At 40.3% G+C, this 26,805-nt stretch overlaps 1 protein-coding gene across 3 annotated transcripts in view; it reads left to right on the top strand.

The window, feature by feature from the left end:
- The window catches only part of LOC114310721 (long chain acyl-CoA synthetase 6, peroxisomal), a 50,897-nt gene that overhangs the window by 11,845 nt on the left and 12,247 nt on the right, over positions 1–26,805 (top strand). For all 3 annotated transcript variants that reach the window (XM_082914973.1, XM_028256807.2, XM_082914974.1), the window contains exons 8-16: positions 770–814; positions 916–999; positions 11,527–11,616; positions 11,763–11,842; positions 11,945–12,038; positions 13,675–13,763; positions 13,850–13,938; positions 15,245–15,374; positions 15,492–15,610. In XM_082914973.1, coding sequence (XP_082771099.1) covers positions 770–814; positions 916–999; positions 11,527–11,616; positions 11,763–11,842; positions 11,945–12,038; positions 13,675–13,763; positions 13,850–13,938; positions 15,245–15,374; positions 15,492–15,610 — 820 coding nt within the window. The remainder of the gene's footprint in view (positions 1–769; positions 815–915; positions 1,000–11,526; positions 11,617–11,762; positions 11,843–11,944; positions 12,039–13,674; positions 13,764–13,849; positions 13,939–15,244; positions 15,375–15,491; positions 15,611–26,805) is intronic.

The raw sequence follows: 26,805 nt of genomic DNA, 5'->3' as shown, positions 1-26,805 counted from the left end.
CCCTATTAGTTTCCCGAAAACATGTTGTCTCTTAGATGGCATATGAACACATTTGACTGAGTTGTTGTAGCTTTTGCTGACCAAAAGACATAATTTCGAGATACACAAAAAAAATATAAAATAAAAAATCTGCAGACTTAACCAGGGTTACCAATGATTCTTACTATATCAGTTTGTATATAACAAACTAAATTAACTAAGGAATTCTTTAAAACTTGGTGTGAAATGGTATTGAATTCATTGGTGAAAGAGTGCAATTAATGTATATGAGATACCATGGTATTCTTTAGTTTAATTTTTGAAAATTTTTGAATTGGTGTTTCATTATCAATTTTATGGACGTAAACTCTTAAATTAAACTAATGGGGCTTGCCCATTGGTTAGAGCCCTTGTACCTCACTAGGAGGTCAAGTGTTCAACTCTCTCCATTCAAACTTCTAACTGAAAGAATTCCTGTTCTCTCAGCTTTTGTAGAGAATTCATTAGTATCTACATTTGGGCCCTAATAAATTTGATGCTGCATTCAATAGTGATCACAATCAAGGAAGTTTTATCTGAACTTGCCTTCTATAGCTTTACTAGTCAAAACTGAAATGTTTTCCCCCTTTTTGTTCTCTCTCTCTCTCTCTCTCTATATATATATATATATATATATATTTTCATATTTCATCATATCTGAGCTTTATATTTCTTTGTAGTTGTCATATCTATAATGAATTTATGTTGTGAAAATTGTAACATATTTTATGTTATCTGTTGAGATTTGCAGTTGTTGAGCTTCTTATCTGAGATGTCATCTGTACGTTTAATTGTGGTATGCTCTACCAACACCTCAAAATTTCTTTTAGCTATATGCATGTGCTTAAATAATTTTTTTGTTTCTCTATATTCTTTTCCTCTGCCCCTCTGTGACAGGTTGTGGGAGGGATAGATGAACATTTTCCCTCACTTCCAACATCTGGTGTTAAGCTTACATCTTATTCAATGCTACTTAGTCAGGTAAATTATAATATTCTTCAAGTATGTTATTGGAGTGTATATATACAAGCTTGTATAACCTAAATCTGAAATTAGTTGGTTTGCTTGATTTAGTTTGACTAATATTACTTTGATTATGTGTTTACCATTGATAATTTTTTTGTTTAAGGAAAATTCCATGCACTGTTATCAATTCATTTAGTTATACAGAAGTGAAGGGATTTCAAAAAACTCTGCTCTATCCTCATATTTGGCATGGGGGAGAAAAAGTAGAGAAAGATGAAAGTGAAGACCTTTTTGTTCTTCTTAACTCATTCAGAGAGAAATGGAAGATGCACATTTAGAGGCCTAAGTTTTTTTTGTTTTGTTCTGTATTTTTTGTGTGTTGTATTTGATAAAGTTAAAACTTTGGTTCGTGGAAATCTAGTGTTGATTGAGGAGCACTGAAGACTCTAAATTTATGAAAGTATACTTTAGAATAACTTTGTCAACTAAATTTATGAAGTATATTGTACTAACCTTGTTCAGTGATAAGGGTAAAGAAAGTAGCTAAAAATTCCAACCCTTTCTTAGGGAAGAATATTTTTTTACATAATGGCTAGCTGTGCCTTATTAATTGCACCTGGTGAGAAGTCACTAATTTTCAATGTTCAGCAGTCAGTAGGTTTACCAAGCCGCCCTTAATTTGAGTTTCTGTTCTAAATATATCAAAAGAAGTGAAAAAATTCATCCAACCATTTGAAGCTTAAAATTATTGTTGTTAATTTTTTCACTACCAACTAGTATATTCTAACATAAGAATCTAAGATCATATTACATTTTTTTTTTTAAAAAAAAAATTCAAGAAATGTTCTTTTGGCAATTTTTTTATTATTTTCATTTAAAGAACAAGGTTTTTAGATCTTGAAGATTAATAAACATGGGAGGAAAGAAGCATAGCATTTCTCTCATAATTCATTGTTACAAAAAATATATTAATCCTATAGAGTTTGCCACTATATATATATATATCTGCTCTCAATAACTTTAAGATTATATTTGGGGCTTGGATGTTCATGCCAACTTTGATATTCGGGAAAAGATTTCCGTGGGATACCGGACCTGATCTGATGTTTCTGGTGAAGCCAGAGAGTGCGCCACGTCGGCGTATATTGTTTCTAGGGGTGGTTCCTTTGAGATTGAGGAGCCGGAAGTGGACCATAAAGGATGTTGACGGTTGGCGATAGTGGAATGGGGGCAAGGTCTGTGGAGAGAGGTGGTGTTGGTAGGCTATGAAGTGCGGTGGATTGTGTCGAGGCTGAAGGAGGTATCGTGTCATCCACCACGACAATCCTTCTTGGGTTGGCTGGAGGGTTTGTGACGGAGTGTGGCCATTTGGAGTCATGGCGAGGAAGGGGGTGGATCATCGTTTCAGATAATGGTGACGTCGGGAGGCAAGAGGACTTAGATATTTCTACCCCAGTCAGAGTTCGGGGATGGATGGAAAGGTGTGGCTTTTGTTCTCGAAGGCTTTACTAGCGAAGATGGATGGTTGGCTCAGATTGGTGGTGCCAAGGGGAAGCTGATGACAAAAAGGGCAACTGTGTCGACGGTGGCGAGTAAAGGCTTGGACGGTAGAGGCGGTATGGTAATCCACGGGGTTGCAGAGATAGGGTGGTCAAATTTGTTGGAAAGGGCATTGGTAGGGAGGGTGGGGGAGACTGGGGAAAAAGGGTTGGTTTCTCGACTATGATAGCGTGGGTTAGTCGGTGGTGGTAGGGGCAGGGGAAAGTCGAGATCCGACTAGTAGGAGTCCAAGACTTCCTTTTTGTACTACCGTCGAGGCACGAGGCAGAAAGTGTGCTGCACAGGAAGTGGGTCATCGATGGACGAGACTTGTGCTTGATGTGCTAGTCGCCGTCAGTCTGTTGTGACAAAAGGAAGTCGTCTATGCCGGCGACGACACAGTGGCTGAGGGTTGTGGGGCTCCTTATTCATCTTCGCGGGGAGGAGATGTATCGAGCTATAGGTGATCGTTGTGGCGGCTTCGTAGAGGCCGATGAACTATCTGCTAACCTGGGGGAGGTCCGATTGCATGTCTATTGTAGGGGACAGCTTCCATCTCGTCTGTTGATTCGGTGAGAGTCATGGCGGTATTCAATTCCTGTGTGGCTTGAGGAATTACCAAAGATTGCAGCAGTATCGTCGCCGGTGGGGGCGTGAGGGGGTGGGCAGCTAGAAATGGAAAGGTAGGATCGGTGGAGGGATTTCGTTGATTTGAGGAAGTTCCCAGATTTTGGGAGGATCGTAGATTTGGGAGGTGGGGCAAATTTGATTTCTTAAGGAAAGGGGTGGCTCCTAGCCCTAAGGGAGTGGGTCAGGGAGGATTTAAGTCTAAAGCAGTGGGCCGGATGGGGTATGTTAGGGCCTAACAAGGAAGGGGCCAAGTTGGGTCACAACAAATTAAACAAAACTGGATGGGTAATAGAGTTTTGGCCCAACAGATAGGTAAGGATGGGCCTAAGTTTCCGGACCAGTGTAATGTTAGCCTAAAAGGCCACTTGGGTCAAAGTCGAGGCAGGTAAATTTGTCTGTTGTTCGGGTGTTTGACTTGCTGTGGGACACAGTTGGGCCACAATGGCGGGACACGCAAGCTAGTGCTTCGATATCGCGAGAGGAGCAGTCGCGAGTGTTGTTGGAGGGTAGTCACCTATCGACGGTGGAGCCACACCAGGAATCGTTCGAAGCTGGTGAGCAGAATGGGGTCTGATTCGGAGAAACTAGTACCTTGTTCTATTGGGGAAGCGGATATAGGGTTGGGGATAGAGATGGAGAATGAGAGGCGATGGGCAAATATGGGTGATGAGCTAGCGTTGGTGCTACGGCCTCTCGCAATCACAAAGAGGACGACAGATAGACAAATATGGATTTAGAAGTGGCGAATGAATCTGGAGGTGAGTAATTACCGACTTTGGAGACTTTAGATGAGGTCTCGGATCAGGTGTTGGCTCGGATATTTGAGGTGAGCAAAATGTTGCGTGTTTCGTTTGAGGGACACGAGGAGGAGGTGTTGAAACTATTTTCGTCAATTGAGGCATCATGGAGAGGGGTGTATCGGCTCGCCCGGAGGCACAGGCTGTTGCTTCGAAGGCCAAGGGTGTTCGGGAGTTGCGTTGATTGGAGTGCTCAATAAATTATGACAGAAGCTCAGAGGGGGATGTTTGAAGGGTGCAGAGGGGTCATGAAGATCAACTATTGTTGTCATGCGTTTAAAAATCTTATCTTGGAATGTGCGGGGCTTAAATGATAGGGGGAAGAGGGTGGTGATCAAGTCTTTGTTGAAGACTGCTAGAGCGGATGTGGTGTGTTTGCAGGAGACAAAAATGGAGTGCATTGGCGGGGAGTTAGTTCGGGAGTTGTTGGGTTGGAGATATCTGGAGTGGGTAGTTTTACCAGCTTCGGGTTCAGCTGGTGGTGTCTTAATATGTTGGGATAGTAGGGTGGTGGTGAAGGAGGGGGAAGAAATGGGGGGCTATTCTTTGTCTTGTCTGTTCTGGTGTATCGAGGATGATTTCCAGTGGGTGTTTGTAGGGGTGTACGACCCAATGAGGGGGGTGGACTGGAATGCCTTTTGGGAGGAACTTCAGAGTATAGCTTTTCGGTGGGGGGTGCCTTGGTGTGGGTGGGGATTTCAATGTGGTGCGGAGTTCGGAGGAGAAGGTTGGGGCAAGGTTTGTGATGGGGCCTATGAGGGCTTTTTTTTCTTTTATTGATGAGATAGAGTTGATTGATTTTACATGGTTAGGAGGTCAGGTAATGTCCTGAGTCAATAGATTTTTGGTTACCAGGGATTGGGAGGAGCACTTTTCTCAGATGATCCAGATGAGGTTGCACCATCCGATCTCGGACCATTGGCCAGTGCTATTGGACAATGGGGGGGTCCGGCGTGGCCCAACTTCGTTTCGGTTCGAGAACATGTGGCTACAGACAGAGGACTTTGTTGACAAGGTTGCAGGCTGGTGGGCTAGTTATAATGTGGTGGGTTTGCCTAGTTGTCGGTTAGCTCTGAAGCTAAAACATCTCAAGTCTGATTTGAAAGGGTGGAATGTGGAGGTGTTTGGTCGGTTGGAGGCTCAAAAGGTGGATACCTTGTCCGTGATACAAGAATTGGACGACAAGGAAGCTGAGGGAGGTCTTTCTGAAGCAAACTTGGTTCGTCGGGATAGGGCTTGAAAGGAATATGTGCATATTGCCCATATAGAGGAAATTAGTTTTCGTCAAAAGTCTAAATTTTTGTGGTTGAAGGATGGGGACCGTAATACAAAATTCTTTCATTGAATGGCTAATGCTCATAGGAGGTCGAATCAGATTAGGAAGATGTGTGTTAATGGGGTGATTCTGTCTTTAGAGGAGGAAGTTAGAAGTGGTATAGTAGGTTTCTATCAGCATTTATTCCGGGATGAGGGGAGATGTGGAGGCCGGGGCTAGATGGGGTTACTTTTGATACTATTTCAGAGGTGGACGATGAGATGATAGAGAGACCATTCACAGAGGAGGAGGAGTATGCCTGGGGATAAGGCGCCAAGGCTTGATGGTTTTTTTGTTGCCCTTTTCCAGCAGTGTTGGAGGGTGGTGAAATTGGACTTCATGCCCTTGTTTAAGTAGTTCTACCGGACGGGACAGTATGAGAAGAGCCTTAATGCAGCTTTTTGTAGCCTAGATTCGTAAGAAAGGGGGAGCAGAGAATATTCGAGATTTTCAGCCGATTAGTCTATTGGGCAGTGTTTATAAGCTTTTGGCTAAAGTGCTAGCCAATAGGCTTCGGGGTGTGCTGGAGGGGATGGTGTCAGAGTCTCAGAATGCTTTTGTGGGGAGGCGTCAGATTTTGGATGTTGTGCTTGTGGAAAATGAGTGTGTGGACTCACGTATTAGGCAAGGCAAGGAGGGGATTATTTGTAAATTGGATATTGAGAAGGCTTATGATAATGTAAACTGGAAGTTCTTGCTCTATTTGTTGGAGAGAATGGGTTTTGGGGCGAAATGGAGAAGCTGGATGACGTTTTGTATATCCACGGTGCGGATGTCGATATTGGTTAATGGGACGCCGACTGGTTTCTTTCTTACATGGAGGGGTTTGCTGCAGGGAGACCCTTGATTTCCTTTACTGTTTCTTTTGGTAATGAAGGCCTTGAGCCGTCTGCTGTCTAGAGCGGTTCTAGGGGGTTTGATGTCAGGGTTCAAGGTGGGGATGAGTCTTGCTACTCTGGTGGTTTCTCATCTCTTCTATGCTAATGATGCATTGATTTTCTGTGATGCGGATGCGGATCGGGTTGGTCACTTGCGGTGCGTGCTGTTGTGTTTTGAGGCGGTATCTGGGCTCCGAGTTAATTTGGGGAAGTCAGAATTGATTCCAGTAGGTGAAGTTGTTTCTCTTCCGGGGTTGGCGACCATTTTGGGCTATAGGGTGGCTACTTTACCGGTTTCTTATTTGGGGCTTCCCTTGGGGGCTACTTTTAAGGAGAAGGGGGTGTGAGATGGGGTGGTGGATCGGGTGCAGCGACGTTTGACGAGATGGAAGCGACAGTATTTATCCAAAAGAGGGCGGATTACGTTGATTAAGATTGTTCTTTCTAGTATGCCGACGTACTTTATGTCGTTACATGTGATTCCGGTGACAGTTGCTAAACAGTTGGAAAAGATGCAACGGGATTTTTTGTGGGGTGGTTGGAGGGAGGATTTTTATTATCATTTGGTGGCTTGGGATTCTGTTTGTAGACCCAAGGCGGGAGGGGGTTTGGGAGTTAGGTGGTTGGTTGTGTTTAATCGGGCTTTCTTAGAGAAGCGGTTGTGGCGTTTTGTGGAGGAGAGGGAGAGATTGTGGAGGAAGGTGGTGGTGGTAATAAAGTATGGGTTGGATAAAGGGGAGTGGTGCTCGAAAAAGGCCAGTCATTCTCATGGTCGGGGTTTGTGGAAGGGGATTTGGTTAGGGTGGGAGGAGTTTTGGGGTCTGGCTTGGTTACGGGTGGGGGTGAGGGATAGGGTTCGCTTTTGGCTTGACAAGTGGTGTGGTGGGGTGTTTTTGGCTGACTTGTTTCTTTGATTTTTGCCATTGCTGCTAATAGGGAGGAGACGGTTGCTTCGGTTGGGGATAGACAGGGTTAGTCGGTGGTTTGGAATGTTCATCTTCGTTGTGATGCTGAGGAGTGGGAGTTGGATTAGTTGGTGGATCTGTTGGAGTTTTTGTATAGGGTGAAGTATGCAGGGGTTAGGGTGATTCTTTGGTGTGGGATTGTTTGAGATCCAAAGGGGTTTTCTCAGTATCATCGTTTTATACTACGTAAGTGGGAGGTGTTGATGTTGTCTTTCCTTGGAGGTCTAGGGCATTTGATCACCTTCTAAGGTTGGTTTTTTTGTGTGGACAACAGCTTTGGGTTGCATTTTGACTATTGATAATCTCATTTGTCGGCGGCATATTTTGGTTAACTGGTGTTGTATGTGCTGTGGGGATGCAGAAACCGTAGATCACTTGCTACTTCACGTACGGTTGCATATCGGTTGTGGAGCTTCATTGTTGTTTTGTTTGGTATGGTGTGGGTGCAACCAGGGTTTGTGCTGGGTGTTCTTTAGAGTTAGGGAGGGGCTCGGGTTCGGAAGAGGCGTCGGAAGGCTTGGTCTCTTGCTTCCCATTGTTTGCTTTGGTTAGAGCATAATAGGCGTGTCTTCCAGGATGTGTGTCACTCATTTTCTTGGTTACAGAATAGACTTTTTTTGGTTTTGCATAGTTGGGTTACGAGCTCAGTTGATCCCAATGTGTAAGTTTTTGTAGATTTTGTGGAGGATTTACTTACTTAGTTTTGGAGGCCTTTGAGTGGGTTGGTGTATTTGTTGCATCGTTTTGATGCTTTTCTAATAAAGTTTATTTATTTATCAAAAAAACAAATAAATTGTAACAATTTATGGATTATTGATTGATGTATTACAAGATATATGATTGTTGTTCTGTTGATATTACAAGGCTTCCTATTATATAGGAGAGGATTTGGGAGTAGGTGAGTGTGTGTGGTAGGTGTAGGAAAGTAGGTGAAGTAGGTGAGTGTGTGTGGTAGTGGAGGTGGTAGGTGGAGTGGGTTATGGTAAATTCTAACAGCCCCCCGCAAACTCAAGGAGGATAGAAACTAACCAACTTGAGTTTGAAGAGAGGAACAAAACAAGAAAATACATAAAAATAAAAAAGGATAGGAGACATTGGATGGTCGTGTCAGACCATTGGTGAAGACACTGTATGGTGGTGTCATAACGTTGTAGAGGACACTGTATGGGGGTGTCATAACGTTGTAGAGGACACTCGATGGCGGTGTAAGACCGATGTAAAAGACAGTTTATGGGGTCATGTCGGACCGTTGTAGCAGACAATGCTGTGACAGTTGTTGTGACAGTTTACGGAGTCTTGTTGGACCCTTGTAGAAACTAACCGGAATCAATGTCGGGACAGTTTACAGAGTCTTGTCGGACCCATAAAGGAGCTAACCGGAATCAATGTCGGGACAGTTTACAGAGTCTTGTCGGACCCTTGGAGAAACTAACCGGAATCTATGTCGGGACAGTTTACAGAGTCTTGTCGGACCCTTGTAGAAACTAACCGGAATCTATGTCGGGACAGTTTACAGAGTCTTGTCGGACCCTTGAAAAAGCTAACCGGTATCAAATGTCGGGACAGTTTATAGAGTCTTGTCGGACCCTTGGAAAAGTGGCACCCTCAAAAGGTGTGCCCAATTTTGTCAAAAGGCGTGCCCAATTCATTAAAAGGTGTGTCGGACATGATGGCGAGGCACGTGGGCGCCTTGGCTTGCGTGCCCGTTTGTCGGCTGGTGGTAAGAGGCGCGCGATGCGCGTGGCTGCCTCGGCTATAAGACAGAGGCTGAGGCTGAGGCTGAGGCAAAAAACCTGCGAGAGATATTCTGAGAGAGATTCTGTAACACTCTGTTTTCTGAGAGAGAATTCTGAGAGAGATACTGTGTAACACTCTGGTGCCTAGAAAATGGCTTCATCGTCTTCCCGCGGGCTACTCACCCTCTTTCCCGACCTCAACGAGTCAACGAGAGAGAGAACTGGTGCGGTGGCACTGGAAACTCAACCAAGCGCCCCGGAGTTTGCTCCGTTGAACTTTCCGATGCGGTCGGTGGAGCAAAGAATGGCAGTGCAGTCGGATGTGGAGGCCAATCAGTATACTCTGAAGGCATGTGTGGAAAGCATGACGGCGGTCACAAACTTGTCGAACCGGCTGCAGAGTAGGACAAATGAGGTGCAGCATTTAAACTCCCAGCTGGCTCTGCTCCAACGCATGTATAAGGATGCACGAGCAGAGATAAGCGTGCTAAGGGCAGAAAACAAGGAGCTGAAGCGGAAGGCCACCGTGATGTTCCGATTTGGAGGGCCGCCATATGCGGCAGTGGAGGAGTATGGGGGAGTGAACGTGCTCGGTGGCGTGGAAAACACTGAGGCAGCACCGTCAAGGACCGCCCAAGACGGAGGCAAAAAGAAGAGACCTGCAGTAGAGTAAAGAAAGGAAAAGAAAAATCCCTCCGGGGGGAGGGAGTTTGTTGTCTGTGTGGTTTTTTTTTTTTTTTTTTTTTTTTTTTTTAGTGTAAAATTGTGATCGGGGTTGATCCCGGCATGAATAAAATGAGTGTGATGTGCAGTTGTGTTTTTTTTTTTTTTTTTTTTTAATATATATAGATATAGATATATATATACATATGAAAAACGAAAATGATAAATACGGGGATAAGAAGAAGAAAAAATGTGTCAAAAAGCTGAGGGACATGGCACGTGGGTGTTATGATAAAAAAGGAAACTGGTGGGAAGAAAGAGTGAAAAGAGATGATGGGTAGGGAATAAAATAAAATATAGAATCAGTGGATTAGTGGAAGAAAAAGTTAAAATAAATGGGTGGAAATATTAAATTAAAGGTGGATGTTCTTGAGTAGAGAGAGAGAGAGAGAGAGAGCTCGGTTGTAGTTGTCGGTGGTAGATTCCCACAAACGGATGAGAGACACACATGGTGAAGACAGATAAAGAGAATAAAAAAAAATAAAAGAAATAGATAAAAAAAGAAGATCCATGTGCCTCCATTTGCACCATCTTGGTAGAAGAGTTAACCACGGCTGCGCATGGAGAAGAAGTGAGATGCAAAAGGGCTTTGCGATCGGATTGTTGCGAGAGGGGGTTTTTGGGTTCTCGATCGGAACAGAGGTATGTGACTCCAAATTCGCCTCGACCCAGTATGTACTGATCGACGAGTCGGGTACGGAGATCAAAGGTCTGAGTCTATATGGGTTGTGTAAAAAACCCATCAATTTTCGGCAAGATGTTCCTGACGTTGAGCTTACAACCGTCACAGTGAATGTGCACTTTCAGAACACAAGTCTGGATCGATCGGACGAGTTCGACTTCACCGCTGTTGTTGGTGGAGAGTGATAGACCCATCAAGAAGAGGACTGGCATCGCCACCAACACTGCCACCTTTAACAGTGGTGGCTTCCAAGAAGGGAACTGAAACAAGTGACAGCTCTGAGGATTCTGAATCAGATGAAGATGAGGCCCCAGCAACCAAAGTTGTCTCGTTAAAAAGGCCATCTTCTGCAGCTGAAACAAAGAAGGCAGAGGGAAGGAGCCTGTTGCTGTCCCGCAAAAAGTGGAGGAAGTGGAGGACACGAGTGAGTCATGCACTGATGACTCGTTAGATGAGGAAGATGATAAGAAGACCTCCCAAGCCAAGAAGTTGCCGTCAACTGCTGGTAACAAAGTTTCTGTTCCGTTTGTCAAGAAGAAAGAGGAATCAAGTGATAGTTCAGAAGAATCCTCGGATGATGAAGATGATAACATGTAAATTTAGCTGCCATGGTCATGAGGGAGAGGGATCATGTCTGATGCAGAGGATCCGGCGGGCGGTCAAGGCAAGGTTGCCGCCCGCCGGAAGGCGGAGAACACCGAGAACACCAAGATCTTTAACTTTGCTCTGATACCATGTAACAATTTATGGATTATTGATTGATGTATTACAAGATATATGATTGTTGTTCTGTTGATATTACAAGGCTTCCTATTATATAGGAGAGGATTTGGGAGTAGGTGAGTGTGTGTGGTAGGTGTAGGAAAGTAGGTGAAGTAGGTGAGTGTGTGTGGTAGTGGAGGTGGTAGGTGGAGTGGGTTATGGTAAATTCTAACATAAATAAATAAACATGGGGGTTTTGCAAGATTTATGTGACCACTTTTTTTCCTAATCATGTCACTTGTTGCCTCTTGGTTGCTTCCTTTTCGATTTTTTTGTGGCCTATTCATATGAGTTACAAATCTTGGATGTGCACATAATGTACTTTGTTATTTTTGCAATGTTTATTCTTTAACATATATATATATATATATAATTTTTTTGTTTGATTTCATTATTTTATTTTTCATTCAGAACTTGCATTAATGATCCATGACTTTAATCTGGAAGTTTTAAGTTTTGATTGGTTTTGTTTCAAGAAACAAATGTTTGATCTTTTACAACTAATTTTCTCCTAGGGCCACAGTAATCTTCAACCTCTTTGCCCTCCCAAGCCTGAGGATGTTGCAACTATATGCTACACAAGTGGTACTACTGGGACACCGAAGGTAGCAGACTCATGCTTTTTGAATTTTATTTGTTAGATACTGTGGCAAAAGTATTCACGATAGGATGACTGCCACCTTGTTAATTAGATCATGTTCTTTCATTTTATTTTTGATTTTTTCTTGCCATATTATTTTTCTTCCGGAAGGGAGTTGTGTTGACTCATGGAAACTTTATCGCAAATGCTGCTGGCTCAAGTTACGCAATCAAATTTTATTCCTCGGACATGTGAGTTGTTATACTGCATTGTTTATTTCTGTCACTTTGAGATATGCTAAACTTTCCTTTTCTCCTGAGTTATTTAAGTGCATCGTATGTGGATTTTGACAGCTATATATCCTATCTTCCTCTGGCACACATCTTTGAACGAGCTAACCAAGTTTTGTCAGCGTATTATGGTGTTGCTGTTGGTTTCTACCAGGGGGTATGTGATACAATTGGATATCATATCTATTGATTCTTTTATGTGATCTTAGAAATCAAGGAAACAAAAACTTACTGGAAAATTTACTAATGAAATCCTTTTCGGACATTTAGTATGTATGCTGCATGCCAAAAGTTAGTTACTTGGGTTCAACCAATTAACTGTATTTCCATTAGTGAATGGCTGTTATGGATTCTCTATTACATAAAGAGTTACTATTTTTTTTGCATTTTTTTGTGTGATGCTAAAATGGTTTAATATCATGAGTCCTACGTTAAACGTTGAGGAACTATGGAACATTGAAAATGTTCTCCCTATGAATTTCAGTTAAATTGTAGTCATTATACTTAAACATGAAACCAAACCAAACCAAGCCTTCAGTCCCATCAAATGGGGTTGGCTATATGAATGCTTCTTCTCCACTTGACCCTATCAACAGCCATTTGGTTAGTCAAATGAAGGAGATTCATACCTCTATTTACTATACTCATCCACGTCAATCTAGGTCTGCCACTTCTCCTAACACTTCCATCTACTGTCATTGTATGACATCTCTTCACTACTACCTCTGTTGGCCCCTGTTATACATGACCAAACCATCTCCATCTATTCTCTCTCAATTTATCTTCTATCGGTGCTATTCCTACCCATTCACGAATATACTCATTCCTAATTCTATCTTTTATAGTCTTGCTATACATTCACCTTAGCATCCTCGTCTCAGCAATACCCATCTTATCTACATGGTGTTTCTTAGTTGCCCAACATTCCGTCTCATACAACATCCCTGGTTTAACAGCCGCTCTATATAACTTTCCTTTTAGTCTAGTGAGTACTCGTTTATCACACACGTGTCTCTTTTTTTTGTTTCTCTTATTCTCTCTCTTCCACTCTCCTCACTCGTTTGAACCAGTTGATAAGCTCAAAATTGGCAGGTATTTTCCTGTTTGCAAGCAAGTGTTGGATTTGATGAGGCCAATATGATAAGTTTTGATGGATGTTTTATACATATCTGATTAGGAATTAATGTCTTCGTGTATGATTTCACATCAAAATTTTGATGTTACCAGTAATTGCTGTCATTGCTAGCAAATATGCTATCGTGTTGCATATGATGAAATGAAGAAGGATGAAAAAGAAAAACAAACACATGGAGACTTACAGGCGCACACATGTAAAGAGAGATGGGAGGCACTACGCTTATCTGATTAGGAATTAATGTCTTTGTGTATGATTTCACATCAAATTTTTCATGTTACCAGTAATTGCTGTCATTGTTGGCAAATATGTTATCGTGTTCCATATGATGAAATGAAGAAGGATGAAAAGAAAGCCAAACACATGGAGACTTACAGGCACACACATGTAAAGAGAGAGGGGAAGCACTATGCTTATTGATGAAAAATATCCCACATATCCTAGTATAAGATAACATCAAAACTCACTTCTGTTCATAATCTCGTTCATTTTTCCTTTTCAGTTTTGATTCACAGTTTTAATCCTTGGTGTCTGCATATTTTGTTATTTACTTCACAGGGTTAAACTTTTGTGGTCTTACTTTGTATGATATTTATGTATTTCATTGTAGTTTTACTTTGTATAATCTCTATGCATGAACAGTCTCTCTTATCTGCAGGACAATTTGAAACTGATGGATGATGTGGCTGCTCTACGACCAACAATATTTTGCAGCGTTCCTCGCTTGTACAACAGAATATATGCTGGGTGCGTTATTGTCAAGCGCTAGGTTAATTATTTATTCAATGTTACTCTTTATGGTCACTCAATTATGTATAATTTGTGTCTTCTAGGATTACAAATGCTGTAAAAACTTCTGGGGGTTTAAGGGAGAGGCTATTTAATGCTGCTTACAACTCCAAGAAGCAGGCCATAATGAGCGGTATGAGTCATATAAATATGATTACGCTGTTGTTTGAAGCTTCTTAATTCTTAATTTCCTTGTTTATCAAAACATAAGAGCACAGTAGGATAAACAACTCAAGGTTGATAAGATGGTATATTCCGTACTCTGATAGTCCCTCTAGTATTCACTGAATACTGGAACTTAGATGGGCCTAAAAGGGGCCATGGCCCCCCCGCCTACTTAAAAAATTCTGCTTTTATATTGCCTACTCAGTTTTATAACTTTTTCATTTGATACCCCCCCTGCCAGTTGGGAATTGGAATAACTAGAAGGTGGTGTGTTTCTGGCCTTTTTTTTTCTATGGGGAAAAATCCACTTTAACCTCCTGTGGTTTACCCTTGGAGCACTTTACCACCCTGTTGTTTAAAAATAGCCAAAGAGGCCCCATGTGGTTTTGGACTAAATTGCAACTCTAATCCACTTAACAGCAAGTGAAAAAGGACGTTTATACCCCTTTCGGTCTTCTCTTTCTATGTTTTCTTTGTTAACTCTCACCATTGCCACAACCCAGCACATGCAATCACCATTTGCAATTACAAACATATGCGGATGTATACTCTTGAATGTAACAACAATCAGAAACTTTGTTCCTACAACAATCACATTAGTTTCTGTTCGCAAAGTGAAGTATATACACACTACATGTCCACGGCCATGGTAGAGAGATAACTCTCAGAGAGAACTTTGGCCACGGAGTTGCAGCGGTGACATCGACAAATTCCCTGTGATAGCCAAATGTATCATTTCGAATTTCGGTTGAATATACGTGTGTATATGTGTGTGTGTGTGTGTATTATGATGCCAAAATCTACATTATAAGAAAATGTAGATCTGTCATCATAAATGATATGAATTAAAAAAATGGGCATGAAAAAAATTAGAGTTTTCCTCCTATTTTGTTTAGATCTGGGCAATCGCATTAATTTTTCTTCTGGTAGAATTGATAATGTTTGGAAACTTTATCATGATCAGATAAGCTTATGATTGCTGTGTATAATAATGTACTGGTGGAAGCTGTAATACAAGGATCCTTTATGTCCACTGCTTAAGACTTTTAGCTGAATCTTGCACGAGCTGGATTTTGACAGCCAAATAATCAGTTTCTTTGACATTAATACATTAAGCTTTTTGAATGCAGTCATATTCCATAAAATTTCCATTTGGCATTTTATGGTTTAATGCACAACACACAAATGTTACCCAAGTTATGCAGGATTTCCATTAATGCTTTTTCATAGTATATTCTCACATAATTGCTTATACTCTCTCATAATTGTATTAGGTCAGAAGTCATCACCGATGTGGGATAGGTTGGTATTCAACAAAATAAAGGCAAGACTTGGTGGACGAGTACGTTTTTTGGGTTCAGGTGCTTCACCTTTGTCTCCTGATGTCATGGAATTTTTAAGGATGTAAGTTTATATTTCTTCTAAAAACATTGTATGAGTACTTGTTGAGCATAACCCTTATTTTCTAATGTTGGTAGTGATTAATTGTCTTTTTGTAACAAACACATCCACAACTTGCAGATGCTTTGGCTGTCCCGTCATTGAAGGATATGGTATGACTGAGACTTCTTGTGTCATAAGCATTATGGAGGATGGTGACAACTTGACTGGTCATGTTGGTGCTCCAAATCCTGCATGTGGTAAGCTGTTGACTGATGATCTGGATAAAGGAAAACTCATGGCACATTATAGATTCTTGTAGATGGCACTGTAAAGTAATTGGCATCACAAACTGACATACCAAATCCCAGGGGAAAAAGGACATGAACATACAATGATAATAAATAGATATGCATCTATAGGCATAGAATATTGACCCATTCATTTGGTGTACTATTTTAATAATCAGGTGTGCAATCTATACTTTCTACTATTCCAAAAAAAATAAAAATAAAAAGTAGTCAGGTGTGCAATCTGTTGATTATCTATCAAGGAAGAAGGTGGGAGATCATACTCATTAATTTTGAGAAAATGTGACATCTAGAAAACCTTACTAGATAACATAAGAATTGAACCTGAAAAAATCGTTCATAATTGGACTGTTTTCTATCTTGCTTCACCCATACATTTTATGTGCAGGAACTGATGTTTGAACTAGAGGCTTGCTTCACCTATCTGCCCACTTAGTTTATACACTATGGATGTAAACGAGAATTTTCCAAAAGAAAAACCCTCTTCGGGGTTACATTTAGGGATCAGAACGAAAAGGTTATTCGCTCTTCTAAGCTTATGTCATAGCAGTGTAGTGAAAGCAGGGCATAGTTTGCTTGGAAGGGCTTAAGGAAGCTAAAGCTCTCGTGTGTAGGCTTATCTGGATGAATGTGATTATATAGTTGTTACTAGGTAGCTAGGGGTCTATATATGTACATATTTATGTTTTTGTTGCAGTTATTACCATTTTTGCAGATCAAAGTTCATATGGGTTCTCATTTTGGTGCTTCATGCCTTCACATTCATAGATCAGGATATGGAGAAGCAATATTTTGGTCAAGAGGAGGGCAATTATATTTGTAGGAAAATTCTTGAAGGGAGACTATAATCTTCATTGAGTTCCTTGTGAATTTTAAGGAAAGTTGAAAGTTGAAAGAATGCCCTTTGTTTTTGTTTGACATTTTCCCCTATGTAGGTTTGTTTTTTATTCAGGTTTCTCATCCCTCATTGTAACTCTCTTTTTGTTCTTTCTACAAGTCTGCTAGAGTGGTTGGTTTGGGTACTATGAGTTTGGAGATTTTCAATGGAGTTTTGTAAACCAGGTCGAATACTTTATGACATGGGTGGAAGAAAATATAGCCTTGGAAAGCCTAGAAAAGCTATGTTCATAGAAGCATAAAAAATGCCTATATGAACTCAATTTATTATTTCAGGTAAGAATGTAGAACCAAAGGAAATGGGCATTGGGAGTGAAACTGCAGGTTTCTATTTTTGGACACAAAATGTTTCTTTTTCTTTTTCTTCACCTTTGACCCAAACCTCCAATCATTCTTTCTAATTGGGGATGCATGGGCACCTCATCTAGTCATTTTGTCACTACTCATTTCTGTTAAACTGAAGTGTTTGGGTTTTCCTTCTTCGCTCCTGCTCATGCTTGGCTAACCTATTGCATGGTATAAAGAAGAAAGTACGAAAGAATAGTAAACAGAGCACACTGCAGAAAGATTCTAAATATGAGAAGTCCCCATTGGATTGGAGGAGGAAATGAATAGCACGAACAAATTGAAATGTGGCATTTCTAGCTAGTTTTGGATGAGCTTCTGTTGGGAAGTGGTTGTGGAGATATGCATCGAGAGGGGCATTTTGGAGGCATGTGGTATCGGCTAAATATGCCACGCCTTAGGGTGATTGGACTACATTAGAGGTGGGTTTGTCTCGCGGGAAAAATTTGTGGAAAGGGATCTAGAAAGTTTGGTAGGATTTTGCAAGTCATTTTAGTTGGAGAGGTGGTGGAGGAGATAGTGTAATGTTCTGGAAGCATAAATGGTGTGGGGAGTATAGCATTGAAAGCTCTTTCCCTGCCATTTTTTGTATGGCAAGGATAAGAAGGCTTTCTATGGTGGATTATTTGCGTAGATCAGATGCTCATACTGTGTGGACATCCCTTTGAGGAAGCATGTGTAGGATGAGATGCCAAAGCCAATGGGGATCAAGATGCTCTTTGATGGATGTCTTCACTGCGGGGTACTCTGTGTGGTAAAATCTTTATATGAAATTTTTTTAGGGGATGATGGGCATTCTTTCCCTTGGGAAGGGATATGGTTGATTGGAGACCATTCGAAGGTGGTATTTTTTTTTTTTTGGAATACAGCTCATGAGAAGATCCTCACCATCGAATGCTTTATTAGGAGGTGGCATATAATAGTAAATTGGTCGTATGTGTATGTGCGTTGAGGAAAATAGCCCTCATCGTCTTTTACATTGTGTGGTAGCCAACTAGTTATGTGACATGAGCCTTTTGATGTTTGGGTTGTCATGGACGTTTTGCGGGAGGGATTGTGCCATCTTACATCCTGATTGCTAAAAGTAAAGGAAAAAAATGATACATTGATATCATTTTTCTATGTTGACTTTTCTTTTGTTTGAGTTTTTTCAACCTCCATTTGTAATCTCTTTCTCTCCCTCTCTCTCTCTCTCTCTCTCTCTCTCTCTGTCTGTCTCTCTCTCTCCCCCCTTTTTTTGGCTCTTAAATAATATATTTTCAAATGAAAAAAAATAATCTTCCTGATATTAAAAATACAATGAAAAGTTTTTGCTTTGCCTGGTATTGTCTAACTTTAGAAGAGCGTGGCTGAGCTGTGACTACAATATGAATACTGGTGTCTAGGAATTAATTTTGCTTCATGCCATAATATTGACCATGGAAGCGATTTTAAGAACAGTTGATAGATTTGGTTGAAAGGAAGAAAGAGCTGCATGATGTACGCATTGAAATGAAGGAATTGCATTGTGTGGTCACCAGAGAGTGGCTTTGTAGATGACTAAGAACTGGGCAAGCATTTTGTTGAGGACATCTACAGTGGGAAATGACTAGCATGAATGAAATTGAATTTCCAAATATCGTAGTTTTTTCTCTATAGTGGGTATTGTCATTCAGGCATTATCTAGGAGTATGTTCTTTGTTGATGGTAGAGTTCTGGTTAAACTCTGCTATAAGTGGGGTATAACTGAGTTTCATGGAGGAATGCTTCAAGATGAAAAAAATAGTTGGAATTAACGCAATTATGGACTGTAATTTCATGCAAAATATGAGACTGGAGAGAATGCTTTTTATTAGAAGCGAGACCTATGAAGCTGGAAATTCTTTTAGAATGCTGCATAAATCATAAACACCTACCATTGGGATAGAAAAATGTGAAATAATTATACTCAAGTGAATGCTAGAGAAACACATTCAATGGAAGTGGGGGTAGTATTCATGGATGTAAGGTTAGAAAAGTTACCCAAGAAAGTTGGGGTCATGTCCAGGAAGGGCAGTGATTACAGTTGTAAGGTGGATGATTCAGTACAGGTTGAATGCACGAGAAAGAAGAAAGATGGGCCGCAATGGTCATGAATCATTGCTGAGAGAAAATGCATGATGATCAGCCTAGATTGGAGAGATTGTCAAAAACATTCTTGTGTTGCTAATCCTAATCCCAGACAGTAGCTCTATGGTGATTGTTGATTTGTTCACTATAATAAATTACACATGGGATTCAGTGTGAGTTTTAGTGCCTTCCTCTTTGCCTTGTCCATCCCTCATTCTCGAAGGATTCATGGTTTATGCGAGGTTTCCTTATTTTGTTTTCCTGGATGCATCTTTTCTGCATCATTTTTGGTGGTGTCATATACGAGTATGTTTAGCTGGCCTGATCCATGTGCTGATAAAGTAGGGTCATCCGTCATGTTTAGCTGACCTTTAACATTAAACTGAAAGCAGATGAACTTGAATCTTGATTCAACAATGCTAGAGACCCCAAAATATTTACCAAATTTTCTACCAAATGTTGGTAGCATATTTCATCTTTGATTTGGCTTATTATGTCTTGTCAAAAAATGTTGGTATAGATTTGGATTTGCTCTTTGAACTTACTCCATATGCAGAAGTTGGTTTGTAGTTAATGGTATACTTTACTCCATATTAGAGAAATCACATTTTTTATAAATGTGATTAACTAGTATTTACTATTGGCAATATGTTCTCCTAGCGATAAAGCAGGTACAGTATCATCTATGAGCAGGTAGCAAAAGATTTTTCAAACCATGTCCTATATTATATAGCAAGAACAAAATGGGCACTTACAATGTAATGCTAGCAGGTGTATATCCTCGTGGTGGCATTTGGCCACGATTTGGAAATGAGATGTAGTAGTTACTGTCTTGATAAGTGATGTAATCCATAAAAGGCTCAATGCAAAGTAAATTTAGAGAGGAGATAAATTTTGGCAATTGGAATGATTCCCAGGAGGGTCCTATTTTGTCATGGTGAATTTCTATTTTGTGATTAATTAGGCTATGTAGTAGTTTCAACAAAACTTGGTTTTGGAGGGTAAATTTGTTCCCCCCAAAACTTGCTTTGAGAAATAAGGTGTACTGTTGCTTGGTTCTCTCATAACAGCTTCATAGGAAGAGGATGCTTAGTCCCTAGTTTTTCAAACATATGCTTCAATAAGATCAACTAACGCCATAGCCCTATATGCTGACTCATCACTCGATTTGAGCGATCACTGTTTGTTTTACTTTTCCATGACACCGAGTTACCTCCAACCTAAAAAGCACAGACACTTTTAAGAAGGTAATGTGTCGTGGCAAACACTAACACCACATGAAACTCACCAAACACTTCCTAACACTTAGACACATAAGACACACTACAAGTTTAAATAAAATAGCTTGAAATCCAATGATAAAACTAAAAGAATGTAAATTTTTTAACCTATCTTATTTAGAATTTAAAAATTATTATCTTGGACTTAAATATTCATGTATATTGCATATACTAAACATATTAAATTGTATACCGTTAAAATGTAAAATGAAGGAATTTAGGGTTAGGATTTAGAAGGAAGAAGAAGAAGAATAGAGAAATTTTATATGTGTTGAATAATCATTATGCCTCAACTTTACATCAGTAAAATATATATACAAACCCTAACATAGCAATATGACCATCGTACCTCAACTTACGTAAATATTAACAAGAGAACAAAAATAAGTATTCTAACATTCGCCCTCAAGCTGGAGCATAGAGATTGAACATGCCCAGCTTGACGGATAAATGATGAAACGAAGGCTGAGCCAAAGGCTTAGTTAGAATATCACCCAATTGATTTGCAGAACAACCATAAGGAGTCACAAGTTGCTTGCGGAGTAAGAGATCATGAATAAAATGGCAATCAACTTCTATACGTTTCGTGCGTTCATGAAACACGGGATTATTGGCAATAAAGATAGCAGCCTGATTGTCACAAGACATGCTTATAGGAGTGCGAACAGCAAAGCCAAAATCTCGGAGAAGAGACTGAATCCAAAGCATCTCAAAAGTAGTATGAGCCATGGCACGATACTCAGCCTCGACACTAGAACGAGCAACAAGAGTCTGTTTTTTGCTAAGCCAAGTAACAAGATTATCACCAACAAAAGTGCAATAGCCCGAGGTTGAATATCGATTAGTCTTATTACCAGCTCAATCAGCATCACTGAAGCCAGTAAGAGACGAAGAGGAAGACGGGCGATAGAGCAAACCCCAACCTGGAGCACTCTTCAAGTATTGCAAGATACGACACACAGCCACAAAATGGGGTTGGCGGGGAGCATGCATAAACTGACTGATCACACCCACGGCATATGTAATATCTGGACGAGTGACAGTGAGATATATTAACTTCCCAACCAATCGACGATAACGGCCAATATCAGGGAAATAAGGCTCCAGTTTTACCATCAAGCTTGACACTAGAATCCATCAAAGAATCACTAGGGCGAGTGCCTAAGAGTCCAGTCTCAGTAAGAAGATCGAGAACATACTTCCGTTGAGAAAGAAACAAGCCCTAAAAAGAGCGGGTAACTTCAATCCCAAGAAAATACCGAAGATGACCCAAGTCTTCGGTGTGAAATTGTTGGCCCAAATACTGCTTCAAATCAGCAATACCATTGGAGTCACTCCCTAAAATGATAATGTCATCCACATAGGCAATAAGAACAATACTCCCAGTATATGAGTGGCGAACAAAAACAGAGTGATTAAAGGTGGAACGGTGAAATCCATAGGCAAGCATAATAGCACTGAAGCAATCAAACTAGGCACGAGGGGACTGCTTACGACCATACAAGGCCTTCCGCAATCGACAAACAAGATGCTCTTGACTGGGAATAACATAACCAGGGGACTGATCCATATAGACCTCCTATTGGAGATCACCATGAAGAAAGGCATTCTTGATATCAAGTTGATATAAAGGCCCAAACTTATTAACTACAACAGAGAGAAGAATCCGAACAGAGTTAAAACGAGCTACAGGAGAGAAAGTCTCAAAGTAATCAACACCATAGGTTTGGGTGTAGCCTTTAGCTACTAGGTGAGCCTTAAGTCGCTCAACAGTTTCATCAGGAAGATACTTAACAGTATAAATCCAACGACAACCCACAATAGATTTGCCAGGCGGCAGAGGATTCTGAAGAGCATGCATTTTCTCATCTATGGCATTCTTCCAACCAGAGATGGACATAGTCTGCTGATTGGAGCAGGGAATGAAAATACTAGAGAAGCTACAAGCAAAAGAGTGAAGACCAGAAGAGAGGCAATCATAAGAAACGAAATTAGCAATAGGATGTTGAGTGCAAGTTCGTTTACTTTTGCGGAGTGCAATAGGAAGGTCATCTAAGGGCACATTGATAGGTGGAACAGGGACCTCACGAAGGAGATGTACTGGTTGGGCCATAAGACACCAATGCGACGTGCTTGAGACTGTTGATAAACCTGCAAAAGAGGGGAAGAAGCGAGAGGAGAGGGAGAGGATATAGGAGTAGATATGGAAAGAGCATAAGATGGAATAGTAGGAGTAAGAGAGGCTGGCTCCCCTTCACGATAAGAGAGAAGGTCAGTGGATAACTGTTGCCCAAAGGAAAAAAAAAAAAGAGTAGACTCAAAAAAGGTAACATCAGCAATGACAAAGTAGCGACGTGACACAAGATGATAACAATGATACCCTCTTTTTGAGCGTGAGAATAGCCTAAGAACACACACTTGCGTGCTTGAGGAGATAACTTATCCAAACCAGAATCAAGAACATGGACAAAGGCCACACAACCAAAAATGCGAGGAGGCAAGGGAAGAGGAGATGTTATGGGATATAACAGAGAATAGGGAGATGTGTGTACAACACTAGAGGGCATGTGATTGATAAGCAAACAAGTGATGAGAGCTGCATCGCCCCTAAAACTATTTGGGGACATGCATATTAAATATCAGTGTGCGAGCAACGTCTAACAAATGGTGGTGTTTCTACTCTGCAACACCATTTTGAGGGATGTATGAGAACAACTAGTTTAATGGATAATACCATGAGTATCACAAAAAGCAGTTACAATAGATTGCACATATTCTAAGGCATTATTAGACCGAAATATCTTAATACGCTTGCCAAATTGAGTAATGATTTCATTGTAAAACTTAGAGATGATGGACGGCAAATCAGATCTTTGTTTCATTAAAAACAACCAAGTCATCCGAGAGTAATCATACACAAAAATAACAAAATAAAAGAAATCATTAACACTGAGTTCTAGAAGGATCCCAAATATCTGTATGGATAATAGCAAATGACTTAGACACATGACTACACTACGACTAAGAAAAGAATTACGGTGATAAAGGTTCTGAAAAGCGGTTGCGGTCGCCGTAACGGTGGCGGTGGCGCGGTTGAGGTTGCGGTTGTGGTTGCGGGGTGTAAAGGCCGTAGCGTAACTGTTGCGATAACTGGAACTGAATTTTTTTATTTTTCGCACAATTTGAAAAAAACTTACCGATACGCATAACTTAGAAAATATGAGGAAGAAGAACTCCGAAAATATGAGGAAGAAGGAATATATTTCTGTTATATTCAAAACTTCTTATTTTACAAGACCAAATGACACTCCTTATATAGGAGATATTACAAACATCATTATAACCCATTATATGCCACTTACATATTATATATTACCACTATCTACCACTATCATATTCTATACATGCCACTATCTACCACCAACACCACTATCATATTCTATACATGCCACTATCTACCACCAACACCACTATCATATTCTATACATGCCACTATCTACCACCAACACCACTATCATATTCTATACATGCCACTATCTACCACCAACACCACTATCATATTATATGTATTAACACAAATTTCCAGCACTCCCCCTCAAGCTGGTTTGAAGATATCTTCCATAGCCAGCTTGCTAGTCAGCTTATCAAATTGCTTCTTGTGTAGTCCCTTCGTTAGCACATCAGCTAATTGTTCACCTGTTGGAAGGTAGGTCATACAGATTATGCCAGCATTGATTTTCTCCTTGATGAAATGTTTATCCACTTCTATATGTTTTGTGCGATCATGTAGAACTGGATTATGAGCTATAGATATAGCTGCTTTGTTGTCACAATAGACCTTCATAGGTGTCGGGTGAGAAAGCTTTAATTCTTCAAGAATTCTTTTAATCCACATTACTTCACAGATTCCATGGGCAACAGCTCTGAACTCTGCTTCTGCACTACTTCTAGCTACCACATTCTGTTTTTTACTCCGCCATGTAACTAGGTTCCTACCTACAAAGGAGCAGTATCCGGATGTTGATCTCCTGTCTGTAACACTTCCTGCCCAGTCTGCATCTGTGTATACTTCAACTTGAAGATGCCCATGTTTCTTGAACAGTAAGCCTCTCCCTGGAGTTCCTTTCAAATATCTTAAGATCTTATAAACGGCCTCAAAGTGCTCTGCCCCTGGTGAGTGCATGAACTGACTTACCATGCTGACTGCAAAGGCAATATCAGGCCGCGTATGAGACAAGTAAATCAATTTCCCGACAAGTCGCTGATATTGTTCCCTTTCTTTGACTTCTTCAGCCTTAGCAGCTTGTAACTTCAAGTTAGGCTCGATCGGAGTCTCCACCATCTTACAACCAAGCATACCTGTTTCTCCAAGGAGATCAAGAACATATTTTCTCTGATTAACGAATATACCTTCTTTGGATCTTGCAAATTCCATTCCGAGGAAATACTTGAGGGCTCCCAGATCCTTAATGTGAAATTCTTTTGCGAGTTTCTCTTTGAGGGATGCTAACTCTGCTTCATCATTACCAGTTAAAATGATGTCATCAACATAAACAATCACAATTGCAATTTTACTGTTTTTTGAATGTTTATAAAATATTGTGTGATCTGCTTGACTCTGCGAGAAGCCACAACTGATAACTGCCTTCCCAAAGCGTTCAAACCACGCTCTTGGTGATTGTTTGAGTCCGTATAATGACTTGTTCAATCTGCATACTCTGTCGCTTCCAAGTCTCTGCTCAAATCCCGGCGGTAGGCTCATGAACACCTCCTCTTCAAGATCACCATTGAGAAATGCATTCTTAATGTCAAGTTGATGTAGAGGCCAATCTGAATTTACTGCAAGAGATAACAGTACTCTGATGGAATTTATTTTAGCAACAGGAGCAAACGTCTCCTGATAGTCGATCCCATAAGTTTGAGTGAAGCCTTTAGCCACCAGTCTCGCCTTGTATCTCTCAACGCTTCCATCTGCGTTACATTTTATCGTAAACACCCATTTACACCCAACTGTTTTCTTGTCTTTGGGTAGATCAACTATCTTCCAAGTACCACTTCTCCTTAAAGCATTTATCTCCTCCATGACTGCTAATTTCCAATTCGGATCATCCAATGCTTCCTGTATATTTCTTGGAACAAACAAGTGTGAAATCCTAGATGTGAAAGCTCTATGGTTTTTAGACAGTCTTTGATAGGAGAGGTAATTTGCAATAGGATGTTTAATGCAATTTCGGACACCTTTCCTAATTGCTATAGGAACATCAAGGTCGGAAATAGAAGGAATAGGATTACCTAAAATTTCGATGCCAGAACTCGGGTGGACATTCGGGTCATTAGGATGGACATTCAGGTCATTATTCCTCAGATGAAATCGCTTCCTAGTATAAACCTGAAGCTCAGGATTTAGATCATTTTGTAGTACTTCTCCCCCTAAACAAGAATCTTCTTGACTAGGCACCATAGAACTTGGTTCTCCTAAGTGATCATTATCAGACAGATGTGGTTTTTGTGTAGGATAAATGACATTGGGGAGCGGGATAGAAATATCCCAAAAACGGTCTTCTACTCCACTTGTCTCCCCCTGAAGAGAAGTGTTGGGGAAATAGGATTTTGTTTCCACAAATGACACATCCATACTCACATGAAATTTCTTGGTTTGAGGATCGAAACACTTATACCCTTTTTTGTTTGAGGAATAACCCAAAAAAACACATTTTATAGCACGGGGGTCAAGTTTTGAACGAAATTGACTAGGAACATGAACATAGGCAGTACATCCAAAAACTTTGGCGGGTAAATCAGAAAACAACCTCGTGTCAGGAAAAAAAGCTTTGAGACAATCGAAAGGTGTTTTGTATGTTAACACCTTTGTAGGCATCCTGTTTATCAAATAAGAGGCTATTAAAATTGCTTCACCCCATAAATATTTAGGAACATGCATGTAAAACATTATAGCACGTGCTACTTCAAGTAGATGTTTATTTTTTCGTTCTGCAATGCCATTTTGTTGAGGGGTATCCCGACATGTAGATTGATGAAAAATCCCCTTTTTTTTCAAAAACTCACCCAACTGCTCATTGAAATATTCTGTTCCATTATCAGAATGTAAAATACCAATTTTTGTTTGAAATTGGTTTTCAATCATATTGTAAAAATTGGTGAATAAATTTTTCACGTCAGATTTTTTATTCATCAAATAAATCCAACATAAGCGGGTATGGTCATCAATAAATGTAACAAACCATCTTTTACCAGAAAGAGTAGTGATTTTAGAAGGGCCCCAAACATCACTATGAATCAAATAAAAATGTTTGGAAGCCTGGTAAGGTTTTGGCAAATAAGTAGAGCGATGAAATTTTGCAAAAATGCAACTTTCACAATGAAAAGAAAAACAATCAATCCCTTTAAATAATTCTGGAAATAAATGTTTCAGATAAAGAAAACTAGGATGTCCTAGCCTATAGTGCCATAGCATTATTTTTTCTCGAACAGAGATTGAACTAGTACTATTAAAGCTCTGAGCTTTTTTATTAC

The sequence above is a fragment of the Camellia sinensis genome, chromosome 2, assembly GCF_055761805.1.
Source record: "Camellia sinensis isolate YWXY chromosome 2, ASM5576180v1, whole genome shotgun sequence".
Lineage (NCBI taxonomy): Eukaryota > Viridiplantae > Streptophyta > Magnoliopsida > Ericales > Theaceae > Camellia > Camellia sinensis.
Note: the sequence above shows the minus strand (reverse complement) of the source record. Positions and strands in the feature narration are given on the sequence as shown.